The following is a 13,266-nucleotide window of genomic DNA, read 5'->3' on the forward strand; positions in this document are numbered from 1 at the left end:
CATAAAGAGAATATCTTTATTACTAAGGGAGAATCTTTACAAGCACAGGAACGGGGCATACGCCCGTCCTCTATTCTTTCTTCTGTTCTGTTCTGACTACTGACTGAGAAAGTGTTTCCACTTTCTTTCTGCTTAGGGGATTTCCCATCTTCTGCGAGACTGGTTGGAAGCTCTCGAAAAGAGAGTCTATCTTCCAAAACAGCTCATCGGAAGCTCTCACAGAGGAGAGTCCATCTTCCGTTATGTATTGCCTTCATGCTTATTCATTCATGTATCGAACACAAAAGAGAAAACAAGCAAAATGCACACGCACATGCTTGCTGTAATTTTCTGTACATAACCTGAAATTCTTACCTGTGCACACCCCTATGCCGAAACAGAGGTCTTCTTCGCGATGGAATCGCGCCAAACTTGGTGTAGACTTAGGATAAGGAAAGAGAAGAGAATTTCTATGGCTGATTTGCTGAAAACAGCCCTAATCGAGGTGATTAGGGGCTGAAAACAGAGAATTACAGCAGCCGCACTCTGCTAAGAGAGCGTCTACGGCAGCTTCTCGCGATGAAACTTCACCAGAAGGTGTCTATGACTGTGAGATCCGTTGTTTTTGACAATGGGAGCACAAGGCTACCACATATGTCGCTAGGGGCTGCTCTCAAGCTTCAATGGAGGGCTCCACCGCGTAGAGCACGCTCACATTAGGGGGGGTAGGTGCACTGCCAATTCCGATGAAAATGGGGGAGGGGGGGCTCCTAAATAGCCATCAGGGAGAGGGGGCGCTAGGAAGAGAGAGAGGGTGAGAGTGAGAGTGAGAGAGAGTTAGTTTGCATTGGTAAGTGTGCCACTTGGCACACTTACTTTAAAAACTTAAAAACCATTCAACTTTTGACTTTAAAAACTTTTAGCTCATTAATTAAAAATGTGCAACTAACTAACAACTGCTACCAATGATTCTTTTATGAGAACACCAAAGGTTTGTCGGCGCAATGCCGCACCGGCACTGCACCGCCTTTACCTGTTCACACTTGTCCGGCCGCCCGCCCGGGCACGGACCGTTAAATTTAATTTAACGAAACTTACCCTAAGGCTTTATTAGCTTTATTTCGCTTAGGGTCACTGTTCTAAGGACCCCATCTCATTCATGTGCTTGTACTGACGCGCGTATTTTTCCTGAGCCTAAAATCTGAGGCTACTGCTTACCCCTTTCTGAAGACCCGATTTCCCAATCATTAGGGCTTCAGGGTAATTTCTGCTAAGGTCCCTCTGAGGTGTTCTAGCCCGCATTTAGGCTCACCTGAGGCCTTAGAACTGCTAGGTCTATTCTGGTGTGCACACAACTAATTAGATAATTCTTTTCTCGTAAATAAATTAATTATTTACAAAGTCTGACTTAGTTACACTCTCTCTCTCTCTTTTCACATGTGTAGAAAAAGCAAAGAGGCTTTCTCTCTTCAATTTGGGTCGCCCAAAAGCTGCCAGCTTTTTTTGGGCAAATAGCGCCGCAAAACGCGGAGATTGCCATGTCAGCATGTACGGATTAGGGTTTGCAGAAATTTAGGGTTAGGGGTTCTGCAATTAGGGTTTTCTAGCAGAAATTAGGGTTTCTGCGAGGGTTTTCTGGCAAAAATTAGGTTTCTTTGGCAGCCACGTCATCACTTTGTGACACCGATCACTCTCATGTCTGTAGTGTATAAGATATTTGCTTGCATGATAAGTATGCACTTGAAAACCTTTACGCCCAATCTCATCCATGCTTCACTTTGTGCAGGATCGATGTATATTGGATATCATCTTTACATTCTATGAAGCAAGTAAGTGGGCTCGTCAGATATAACAACCAATAGCTTTCATGCTTCTCGATTTTGAGAGAAGGCTTATGATAGAGTAGATAGGGGTTTCTTGGAGGGCACTATACAGAGGATGGGTTCCCCTTTGCAGTGGACCTGAGGTGTATTTGCATACAAGGCTAGAAGATCTTGGTACTCAAGATTTGGGTTATCGTGTATCCAATGTTGGGTTAAAGGCCCAAATGGCCCCCTTTGTGTATAGTTTTAAAGGTTATTAACCTTTGGCCAAGTTCACATTGAACGTGGCCACTAACTTTAAATTGGTCCTATACATTTTAATAAAGGGAATGTGAGTCAATTTTCACTTACTCACTTATTTCCCCATATTGTGTAGCGCTCCTGCTCTCTCTCCCTCTTCGTTCTGCTAGCACCCACCTCTCTGCTTGCACTCGCCCCTCTCCAAGGTACACACCTTGCACATTTCCTCGTGCTCTTTCACTTGCACACACTGCTTCCCGCTCATCAATTGGTATCAGAGCCCAATTAGGGTTTGCTCCCAAACCTGCAAACGCTAATTATCAGCCAAGGAGGTCAACTTTCACGCGAGATTTTGCAATTTCATCGCCAAAGGACTCGTCCCCGGACACTAGAGAGCCCCCGGCAAGTCAAATTGGCCTAAAACAGACTGAAATTAGGTCAAAATCAGCAAATTACAGGTTTTTTCCAAAATTGCTCCTGTGACCATTTGGAGCTGTAGTGCACACTTCTGTAAGGCTATACTCCGGTTTTTTGTGCATTTTGCCCAAAAAATTCAGCGTATTACCCCTCTTATTTGTGCAACTATGGCCTCATCTTCTTCGGATGTGAAGAATCTCTTCAAGATTAGGAGGTTCGATGGAACAGGTTTCGACCTTTGGAAAGACAGGATCTAGGGAATCCTATTTCTTAAGGATTGTGAAGGGACACTTGAACAAGTAAAGCCACAGAATATGACGGATGAAGCATGGGTTAGCCTGCACAGGAAGGCTGTTACATACATTAAAATGGCCATGACCGATGAGACAATCATTGATGTGAAAGGTCTCACAAGTGCTTTTGATGTGTGGGAGAAGTTAAAGGGAATGTATGAGAATACAACGTCCGTCAACCAAGTGCATTTGATGCGAAAACTTGTTGGCATGCAATTAGATGAGTCCAAGAGGGTTGCAGAGCACTTGTCGTTGTTCGCAGGTACTTTGTCGCAGTTACAGGATTCAGGCTTGCCTCCTTTTGATGATAAGCTGAAAGCTATCTTCTTGCTTATGACCTTACCTGAGTCATGGGAAACATTGGCGGTTTCATTGTCCAATAACCCCAATTTGACCTTTGATGGTGTTAGGGGTTCTATCTTGAATGAGGAAATCAGGAGGAAAGCAAGTGGAGAGGGAGGCAGCTCTGCCAACATGGTTAGAGGCAGGACAGAGAAGAAGAATGTCTATGCACAAAGGAGTAAGAGTAAGAGTAAGGGAAGGGGAAATGCAAGCAAAGACAAGGGTGATGTGACTTGCTATCAGTGTGGCAGGAAAGGTCACAAGAAACCCGACTGCAGGTACTATAAAGCCGAGTTAGAACGGAAAAAGAATGGCGGAGACAAAAAGAAAGAGAAGAAGGAAGTCAAGACAGATGCACATGATAGCTCAAAGGACAAAGAGAAGGCCAATGTGGCCTGTAGTGTTGTGATTGAGGAGCTATCAGATGTAGAGGACATCTTGTGTGCCACTTTGTCAGATGATGATGCTTATGACTTTGATGCCTCTCTTAATGTTCATTCACAGGACATGCAGATCACCAAGAGTGATCTTATTGATGCTTTGTTGACCATCAATGATGCATTATCCCAGACTTGGATAGTTGATTCCGGTGCTTCATTTCATGTGACTCCTATCAAGGAGTGTTTCTCTACTTTTGATGCAGGCAAGCACGGCCATGTATACCTTGGAAACAATCATGCATGTTCCATTGAGGGTATTGGCACTGTGCATCTCTCCATAGATGGCACAAATGAGCTTGTCTTGCATGATGTTAGATATGTGCCGGGAATCGAGAAAAGTTTGCTTTCTATTGGTCAGATGGATATGCATGGTTACAACATCTTGTTTGAGAGAGGATCATGGAAAATGACTAAAGGCTCAAGGCTGATTGTAAGGGGCACAAAGAAAGGGACACTGTACTGCATGCATAGTAAGGCCGTGTTGGGCAAGTTTATTGCATTGGCTGAAATAACTCTCACATGGAGTTGTGGCACAAGAGGCTTGGCCATATGAGCCAAAAGGGCCTTTGTAAGCTTTGTACTTTGAACAAGCTTGATGCTAAAGGCACAAAGCTTGACTTTTGTAATGAATGTCAATATGGCAAGCAAGTAAAGCGTTCTTATTACTCTGGTGTCTCTCGTAAATCTTGTGTGCTTGATCTTGTACATTCTGATGTATGTAGCATGCCTACTAAGTCTATGGGAGGTGCATGCTATTTTGTCTCCTTTGTTGATGATCATTCTAGGAAAATTTGGGTTTATTTGTTCAAGTCTAAGGATGAAGCCTTTGCTGCGTTTAAGAAATTTCATGCATTTGTGATCACCCAAACAGGTAGAAAACTAAAATGCTTGCGTACGGACAATGGGGGGAGTTCACAAGTGCTGAATTTAACAAGTTTTGTGAAAATTTGGGCATTAAGAGGGAGCTTACTGTGCCATACAGCCCCTCTTCTAATGGTGTGGCTGAAAGATTCAATAGGACACTTTGTGAGAGGATGAGATGCATGCTGTCCACAACTAATCTCTCTCATGGATTTTGGGGAGAAGCTTTGAAAACTGCAGTCCATATATGCAATCGATCCTCTCACATGTCTTTGAAAGGTGACATCCCTGAAGAGGTTTGGTTTGGCAAGCCTACTTCATATGATCACTTACGCATTTTTGGTGCGAGGCTTTTGTGCATGTTAGACCTGAGTTGAGGAGTAAACTAGATGCCAAGTCCATTAAAGGCCTCTTCATGGGATATGGTGAAGAAGGCGAAATGGGTTACAGGATTGGTTACCTCAGCTCAAAAGGGTTATATGCAGCCGGGATGTTTTTTTTAATGAGGCTAGGTTGCTTCAAAACAATTGTGCATCAAAGCATGACCATAAAAGGGTCAAATTTCAGCATGACCAGCCACCTGATAGGCCTATTTAGTATTTTTGACCCTCAGGATGCACCACATATGGCTGAAAATGTAGATGATCTAGTGGTGTTTGAGCCAGATGATGTTGGGCAGCAAATTGAGCTCTTGAAGGGCATTTGCAGCCACAAAACAATGCTGAAAATGGTGCTGAAAATGATGTACAACAGCCCATTGTTGATGATTTTATCATGCCACCTGATGTAAACCCATTGCCGGATAATGTGGATCATTGGGTGAGGCGGTCTACTCGTCAAAGACGGCCTGTGAGTAGATATGATCTCTCTTTGCGTTACATCATGTTGACAGATGAGGGAGAGCCTCTTACGTATAAAGAGGCAAAGACATGTTAGCACTGCGACAAGTGGGAGCTTGCTATGCAGGAAGAGATTAAAGCTTTGCATGCTAATCATACTTGGGATTTGGTGGAATTGCCCAAAGGAAAGAAGGCTATTCCTAGCATATGGGTGTATAAAATCAAGATTGTTGATGCAAAACCCAAGTATAAGGCAAGGCTAGTTGCAAAGGGATATGTTCAAACCAAGGGCATAGACTTTCAGGAAGTGTTCTCTCCTGTTGTGAAGATGACCACTTTGCGTGTATTGTTTGCCATAGTGGCTGCTCTTGATTTGGAAATGGACCAAATGGATGTACATACCGCTTTCTTGCATGGTGATGTGGAAGAAGAGCTTTACATGAAGCAACCCGAGGGTTTTGTTATTCCTGGCAAGGAACATTTGGTATGTATGCTCAATAGAAGCTTGTATGGGTTGAAACAATCATGTAGACAGTGGTACAAGAATTTTGATCGCTTCATGCTTAAACATGGTTACAAAAGAAGACGTGCAGACCATTGTTTGTATACCAAACGTGATGAGGATGGCAGCCCTATCATTCTTGTGCTCTATGTTGATGATATGTTGATAGCTGCAAAGAAAAGAAGCACTTTTGATGCTCTTAAAGGGCAGCTGAAATCTGCATTTTCAATGAAAGACCTTGGGGCAGCTGAACATATACTTGGAGTGCATGTTAGAAGGCAAAGAGACCAGTGCCTATTGTACTTGTTGCAAGAAAAGTACATTGAAAAGGTGCTGGACAGATTTAACATGGCTGAAGCAAAGCCTCTTGGCGTGCCATTACAGCCATATGTCAAGATCTCCAAGGATGATTGTCCCAAGTCAAAGGAAGAAGCCAATGACATGCAAGGTGTGCCTTATGCTTCAGCTTGTGGTTCACTTATGTATGCTATGGTTGCTACTAGGCCTGACATAGCCTATGCAGTGGGAGTTGTGAGCCGGTTTATGGCTAATCCAAGCAGGTTGCATTGGGATGCAATGAAGTCCATTATGAGGTACTTAAAAGGGACTAAAAACAAATGCCTCTGCTATGGTAAAGGACCATTGGAGTTGAAGGGATTTTGTGACTCTGACATGGCTGGTGATGTGGATACACGGAAATCCACAAGTGGCTATGTGTTTACTCTTGCGGGAGGTGCTCTTTCATGGTGTTCTAGATTGCAAAAGATTGTTGCATTGTCTACTACAGAGGTTGAATATATCTTTTTTATATACCGTTTGGAAGTTCCACAAGAACCCTATAAAGCCTAGATTTATAGCTGCTTCTTGTAACACCTCTTTGACCGAGGTTTCCAAATGGCTTAGTTATTGCTAAAGGAAGCAGACGTACCTACCGATTCAAGTTGGATTTTAAATGATTCAGTAGGTGTGATTTCCGTTTTAAAGTTTTTGAACTCTTCAAGAAGCCTTAAGGAGAAATCTTCTCCTTTATGTCTCCAAACTTTTGAACGCTATACACGAAGCTAAATTTGGAGGACCTTAAATTTAGAGTCAAGTCTCTTATTTCAAAAGTTTATGCGTACAAGCTTGAGAAGGATAGGTACAAGGCATTGCTAGTAGAAAAGTCAGCCTTGAACTTTGACTTCTTATGGCTGAAAAGTAAGAATGTAGATGTAGACAAAGCAAGAAAGAGATTTACCAGGATTGTAGATGACATTGACATCATATCTTGGTTAGATTTTCTTTTGGACAATTTATATATAACCATCGGCGACTCTCTTTTCAAGCAAACGATTGGTATCCCTATGGGCACCAATTGTGCTGTTTTTCTTGCCAATTTCTATCTTTTTACTTATGAGTTTGATTTTATGGAGCGTCTTGTCCTCGCTAACACTTGCCCAATATTTTTGCACAAGTTATGCAATGTAAGACGCTTTGTAGATGATCTTTTTGTCCCCGACGTTCCTTCTTTTCAAGATTTTATGTACTTGAATTCGAGTTCTGTAGGCGGAGGAATTTATCCCAAGGAGTTTTGTGAACTTAACTGTACCACAAATAGTGATTGTTGTGTCTTTTTAGACCTTAAGATTTTTCAGACTCCCTTGGGATTAGAAGTAGATATCTATGATAAGCGCCTTGAACCAAAATATGCCAACCTAAAATTCATCCGTATGCCTCACATTTCTTCGAACATTTCTCTTTTAGCTAAGTACGGTGTCATTTGCTCTCAACTATTTAGATTTTCTCGTCTTTGTTCTAGTAAATCTGCTTTTGTTGTTCAATCTTGCCATCTTATTTCTTTACTAGTTGAAGAAGGATACTCATTCAAAAGAATCATGAAAAACGTTCGTTCATTTTTGCATCGTAGTAAGTTTATTTTTAATGTTTCTTCCTTTGGAATGTTCAAGATAATTAGTAGTAAATTCAATAGAAGTGGGGAGCTAAAAAGCCCACTTATTGTTTGACTTAATAACACCTTATGTTGTTGTTTTGATCTTTAGCGCTTCTAGTATTTTTACTATAGCTTGACAAATTGCTAGCCTTTATCATGGCTAAGTATGCCCATCACCTCCGGAGGGTGATAGAAACTCAGCTCGTTGGTTTTGTAGAGTACGTTCAAAGCATGAATGACCCCTATATAAACCTGCACCTACTCTTGGGCACTGACGACGTGAGTAGGGATGTCATAGCTGTTGTCCAAGCTATGCATGATAAAGGTGATAATCTTAATTTTCCTGTTTGGACAAGCAGCGAAGTTGAGATCACATATTGTCAAGTTTGGTTCTTTGCTCTTCGTAGGTTTGTAGAAGTATTCATTTTTCGATTTTGTATTTAGCTTACCTGAGGACTTAAGAATGTGTTCCGTTAGAAGTTGTTGTGAGAAGTTTGATTTTTAGGATTAAGTTTTTAAGATGTCTCATCCTTTTTTGCTTAAAGTTGAGTACCTGCTTTAAGCCAAGTAAGTTGCGTCAACTTATTTTACACATACCTTTTCTAAAAATAATGTTTTGTTTTATCTAGTTTTGTTTCGTAGAAACAAAGTGATTTAGTTTGTTCTGTTTGTTTGTTTTTGTTTTTCTTTTCTTTTCTTGGTTCCTTGCTTTTATAGTTTTATGAGTGCTTTATTCCCTCTTAAAATTCGTGAGTTCAGACTATTCTGAACTTATGAAGGTATATCTCTCTCTCTCTCTCTCTCTCTCTCTCTCTCAGTCTCAGCACCTTCATTCACAGTGTCATTCACTTTGTTTGTGATCATTGCACTCTCTCACTAAAGGAACGGAAGGCTCTCCCTTCTGTAAGTATAAGGAACCCTTGAGCACAGTTCGGAGCACTCAACTAGAGCAAAGTTCAACATTCACTTCCGCTGCACCTTACACCACTGGAGGGCTGTGATGTGTTATGGGTATCCCATGGTGCTCTAGTTGGAAACACTATCTGCTAGGGGCTGATTTTGTTGTCCAAACAGATCATCAACCTTGCGATATTTTCTCACACAAACGAAGTTGTCTGAGAAACACATGCGATGGGCAAACATCTTGTCAATGTTCCATTTTCAAATTGTGCATCTACAAGGGAAAAAGAGCGTGGTGGCTGATGGGTTGTCATGAAAGCCCCAAATTTCAGCAGTGTCAATTCCGTACCATCGTGAACTAGACGAAATGAAGACACATTATGCTGAAGATTCAGATTTTGCAAGGATTATGATCAGCTTGTTGATTGGCAACATCATGAGCACTATATACTTAAGAATGACTTCTTACGATGCATGGAATGTTATGCGTTACTGAACAGTTAAGGCCAAAGGTTTTGATGGAAAGTCACACTCCACCATATGCTGGGCATCAAGGAATTGATGCGACAGTGAAAGGGGTTGAGGTATTTTTCTATTGGCCAGCTTTGCTCCTTGGCTCTAATCAGCCTAGAGATCATAGATACCAAGGGCCTCTCCATACTTCTCCACCCATTCTTACCCACAGAGAAACCTCAAACCTGAACCTCATAGAGCATAGCTAAACCTACCAAGGGATCAAAGAGCGAGATCTTTTTTCGGGGTTCCTGGGACTGAACATGCGAACACATCCTCTCCAATCCTCCCAAGGCCGCATACGCTCTGCTCTCTTCAAAGAAAACTTTGGCCCAATGAAGACTACCCCAAGATAAGTGTATGCATCTGTCTACTCCACAATCTCTTGACCATAAACGAATGTAGGTGTTGATCTCCCGATCCACTGCGGTGTGGTGTTAAACACCATAACCTTGATTTTACCAAGGTTTATAGACAATCCACAATTTTCCGCAAAGCCATGTAAGGCATCCAAATGTCTTTGCATGCCCTTCGGTTTGTCAGAGATCAACTCAAAAACATCAGCATATAACAACAATGGAATCCATGTCCATGCCAGCTGGGCACCTCTGTCACCCTCTTTGTCAATGTAATCCGAAACCTCATCTATATACATACCAAATAGAGTAGGAGACAATGGATAGCCTTGTTGCACTCCAAAAGTGGAGTGAATGAATCAGAAATCCCCTCTGAAGTGCGTACATGTCCCGCATCAATCTAGCTCTGGGCACCATGTCAAATGCTTTGCAGAAATCCAGCAAAGCTACAATAAATCCGTCTCCCATGTGCCCTACAGGCTACCCTCAACGATGGCTCTGAGTGTCAGAATATGGTCAAGAGTGGAAAAGCCTCTCCAGAAAGCAGCCTATCCTGCTGCGCGTATGCCCTCACTCTCTTCCCATTTGCTTAACTGCTGCTGAAGGATAGATGCGTACAACCATGCCAATGTGTGTCCAATCATAGTAGTTTCCAGGCTCCATAGGATCATCTGCCTTGAAGATAGGCATAATAGTAGACAGTCTCCAAGTCTCGGGTAGATCCTCACATATGAAAGATTGAACAAAACTTCAAGAACCTCTGCCAACATATATCTAGCATGTATGAAGTGCTCTGCTACTAGACCATCCTGATCATATGCCCTCCTGGTAGGCTGGTCCTCATCATGTCAATGGCCATCTTTACCATCTCAGTGGTAAAGAAGGCACTCGTAGATGGGAAGGGGTGTCTATCCAGGGACAGTATATAAGGATGCTGCATACTGACCCCACACATCCGGGGAAGTAATCACGGGGGCGGGGGGGGGGGGGGGGGGGGGGGGGTCTACTCAAGTACATTTAAGTCTCGCTCCATCTGAGCTAGGAACGCTCGCTTCTTCCATTGCACAAGGTGTCAGAAGGCTATCTGAGACTGTCTATGATTGATGACCCCTAAGAGAAGATCCCTCTGAATCTGTGTTCTCATCTCTCTACACTACTTGTCATACCAACTGTTCTGAGGCATGCTCCCAGAACGGTGTCTCTGATCAGGCTGAGTGTGTGGATATGCCTCTGCTGCTGCATCATGCAATGTCTCAATCAGTAAACTGGTCCACTGAGAGTCCTGGCCTGGCTGCTATACATAGATGACTATAGGGCTGGAGGGGGTTGGGGATTTGTGAGCATTGTCAACTATTGATATTCAGTCACCCTAGAAGCAGCTTGTGGATTCTTTCTATGCTAAGCACGTTTCTCAATTCATAATGTTCAATTTGTGCAGATAGATGAAATTATGAAGGAAGCTATTCAACGTGATTGTACACGATATGCACCTGGAATTGAGATAATTGGTGTGAGAGTAACAAAACCCTCAATTCCAAGGACCATTGCTCGCAATTATGAACAGATGGAAGAGGAGAGAACGAAGGTATAATTGCGCCAATTCTAATACGAATTGAATGCCAAGCATGAACTCTACTAATACAGGCTGTCATGTAATACTGTTTGAAGGTCCTTATTGCTGCAGAAATGCAAAAGGTGGTGGAAAAAGAAGCCGAAACTCAGAAGAAAAAAGCTGTGACAGAGGCTGAAAAAGATGCACAAGTAAGCATGATTTATATGCATCAGAAAGTCACGGAAAAGGAGAGTATAAAACGTCAGCAGGAAATTGAGAACGAAATATATCTAGCAAGAGAGAAAAGTCTTGCAGATGCGAATTTTTACAGGTCAGGGCGGGCAAACTATGCTTATAAAATCTGGACAACTTTCAGGTCAAGGTTTTTGAATGATGTACAATCATGTATTTCGACTGTTATCTGGCAGGGTCTTGAAGGAAGCGGAAGCAAACCAGCTAAAACTTACTCCACAATTCTTAGAGTTGAAGTTTATTGAAGCAATTGCCAACAACACAAAGATGTATTTTGGTGACAAGGTATGCATCTGAATATGCAATCTCAAATATTATGACTGTTTGAAGAAGGTTGCAAATGACATGGGACTTCCTCTTTCATGTCAGCAGATACCAGGCATGGTTATGGACCAAAGACTTCTTGGGAACTTCCTCGCTAGAGAGGATGCCTGAAAATCAAAGTAGAGGTCCTTCATCAATGATGCACAAGAAACTGCACTATTGAGAGTGATTTAGGTCTTGGGGGACAGGATTTTTTGGTCCCCATAACAAATGCAGGGCTCCAGTTCACACGGAAACCTCTATGCAGACAACAAGCTTGAACCTGTTTTACCGAATCTTTCAAGAGGCATGTTATTGAAGGCATCCCGGAAGAATTAAACTCATACGCAATTGGGAAGGATACGATTGGGAAAGGATAGACTGAACATTTCTTTTTCAGTGCACAGGATTCAAAAAATGGCAGCTGTTGTTTTCTTGGAATGATAAACAAACCTGTTCAAATTTTGAAGAAACCCGATACGAGTTTAGAGTGTAATATATTTGCTATGCTTTAGTTGAGCTCTTTTTTTTGTTGTACGCTCATGGATCACATGCATGTGTCACTCTTTGCGCTAGGTGGTATGTTATCTTCTTTTAGCTGCACTCTTGAAGCTTAACATTACTTAAGAAGAAGATGATGAACGTTCTGTCATACGCCTAATGAGATATTCAAATCGAGTCTTTTCTTTGTGTAATTTCAGATTGTTTAGGTGCACTGGTGCCTTTTCCTCTTTTATTTTGTTTTCATGAATGGAAGACAGCTAAAACATAAGCCTTGCTTGTTGACGTCCTGTCATTAGTGAAGTGTTGTTGCTGTTGGTTTGTTGAGGATTTTTTCCTATTTTTGATTGAGGTGTTTCGTGACAGTTAGTGACGACGTGTAAGCAAGTCCTTGTGTTTTGATTAATCTCTGGTGAGAGTATATCAGAACAGAAAAAGGGTTTTCAATGAGCTCCAAGCTCTTTCTTTAACTTTGCACAAGACTAGAATGTATGTTGAATTGGAGTTTACAAGAGAGTGCTTAGTAGTCTCAAAGGTCAAGAGTGGATTTTTTTGGGCTGTGCCAACTCTTTAACCACTTTCCTCTCGAGGAATCAAACAGTTCTTTCCTTGTACCGACAAGTTTGAAATCGACCAGGTCCACTTGGGGTTGCCGCCCTCTTTTTGTCATAGGATCCTAGTCGACTACTGTCGAAATGCATTTGGATTTGAATGTAGAAGGTAGTGTCATGCCAATTTGTGCCGCTTGCTACAATTTGGAAAGTGGCAGCGAAAGGAATTGATGTTAATTAATTAACGTGAAAAGTGGCAGCGAAAGGAATTGATGTTAATTAATTAATGTGAAAAGTGTCTGGTTTTTAAGAAGTGATGTATGCATGCAGCCAAAGTCAACTTGAACAGATTTCTGATATACAGTAGTTTCTGATTGTCGAAAGAGTAGAGCCTTCTTAAAAGTTTCTCCAGACTTCGGCCTCCAAAGGATGGTAATAAAACTTTCTTTGTTTATACCAGATTTAGGGCCACGCTGTACTAGCCTTGCAAAGATTGCATACTCTTTTCTTTATGTAATTGCGACCTGCACACAAGATTACATCACCTCATGGACCATCTTATACCCGGGAAAAAAAAGAAGACGGTATTAAAGAAAAAGACTCTACACAAGAAAGGCTTCCAGGTCTTGGATACAATCATAAAAGCCTGCTTCTTAGGCTTATGTCTAGAGC

The 13,266-nt window shown here is 41.9% G+C and overlaps 1 protein-coding gene across 1 annotated transcript in view; it reads left to right on the forward strand.

The window, feature by feature from the left end:
* The window catches only part of LOC147434979 (SPFH/Band 7/PHB domain-containing membrane-associated protein family), a 28,029-nt gene extending 15,968 nt beyond the window's left edge, over window positions 1-12,061 (forward strand). Inside the window, exons 6-9 of the mRNA XM_086491345.1 lie at window positions 10,874-11,020; window positions 11,104-11,318; window positions 11,416-11,524; window positions 11,612-12,061. Coding sequence (XP_086347471.1) covers window positions 10,874-11,020; window positions 11,104-11,318; window positions 11,416-11,524; window positions 11,612-11,674 — 534 coding nt within the window. The 3' untranslated portion in view covers window positions 11,675-12,061. The remainder of the gene's footprint in view (window positions 1-10,873; window positions 11,021-11,103; window positions 11,319-11,415; window positions 11,525-11,611) is intronic.
* The last annotated feature ends 1,205 nt before the right edge of the window (window positions 12,062-13,266 follow it).

The sequence above is a fragment of the Adiantum capillus-veneris genome, chromosome 19, assembly GCF_014529385.1.
Source record: "Adiantum capillus-veneris isolate H3 chromosome 19, ASM1452938v2, whole genome shotgun sequence".
Classification (NCBI taxonomy): domain Eukaryota; kingdom Viridiplantae; phylum Streptophyta; class Polypodiopsida; order Polypodiales; family Pteridaceae; genus Adiantum; species Adiantum capillus-veneris.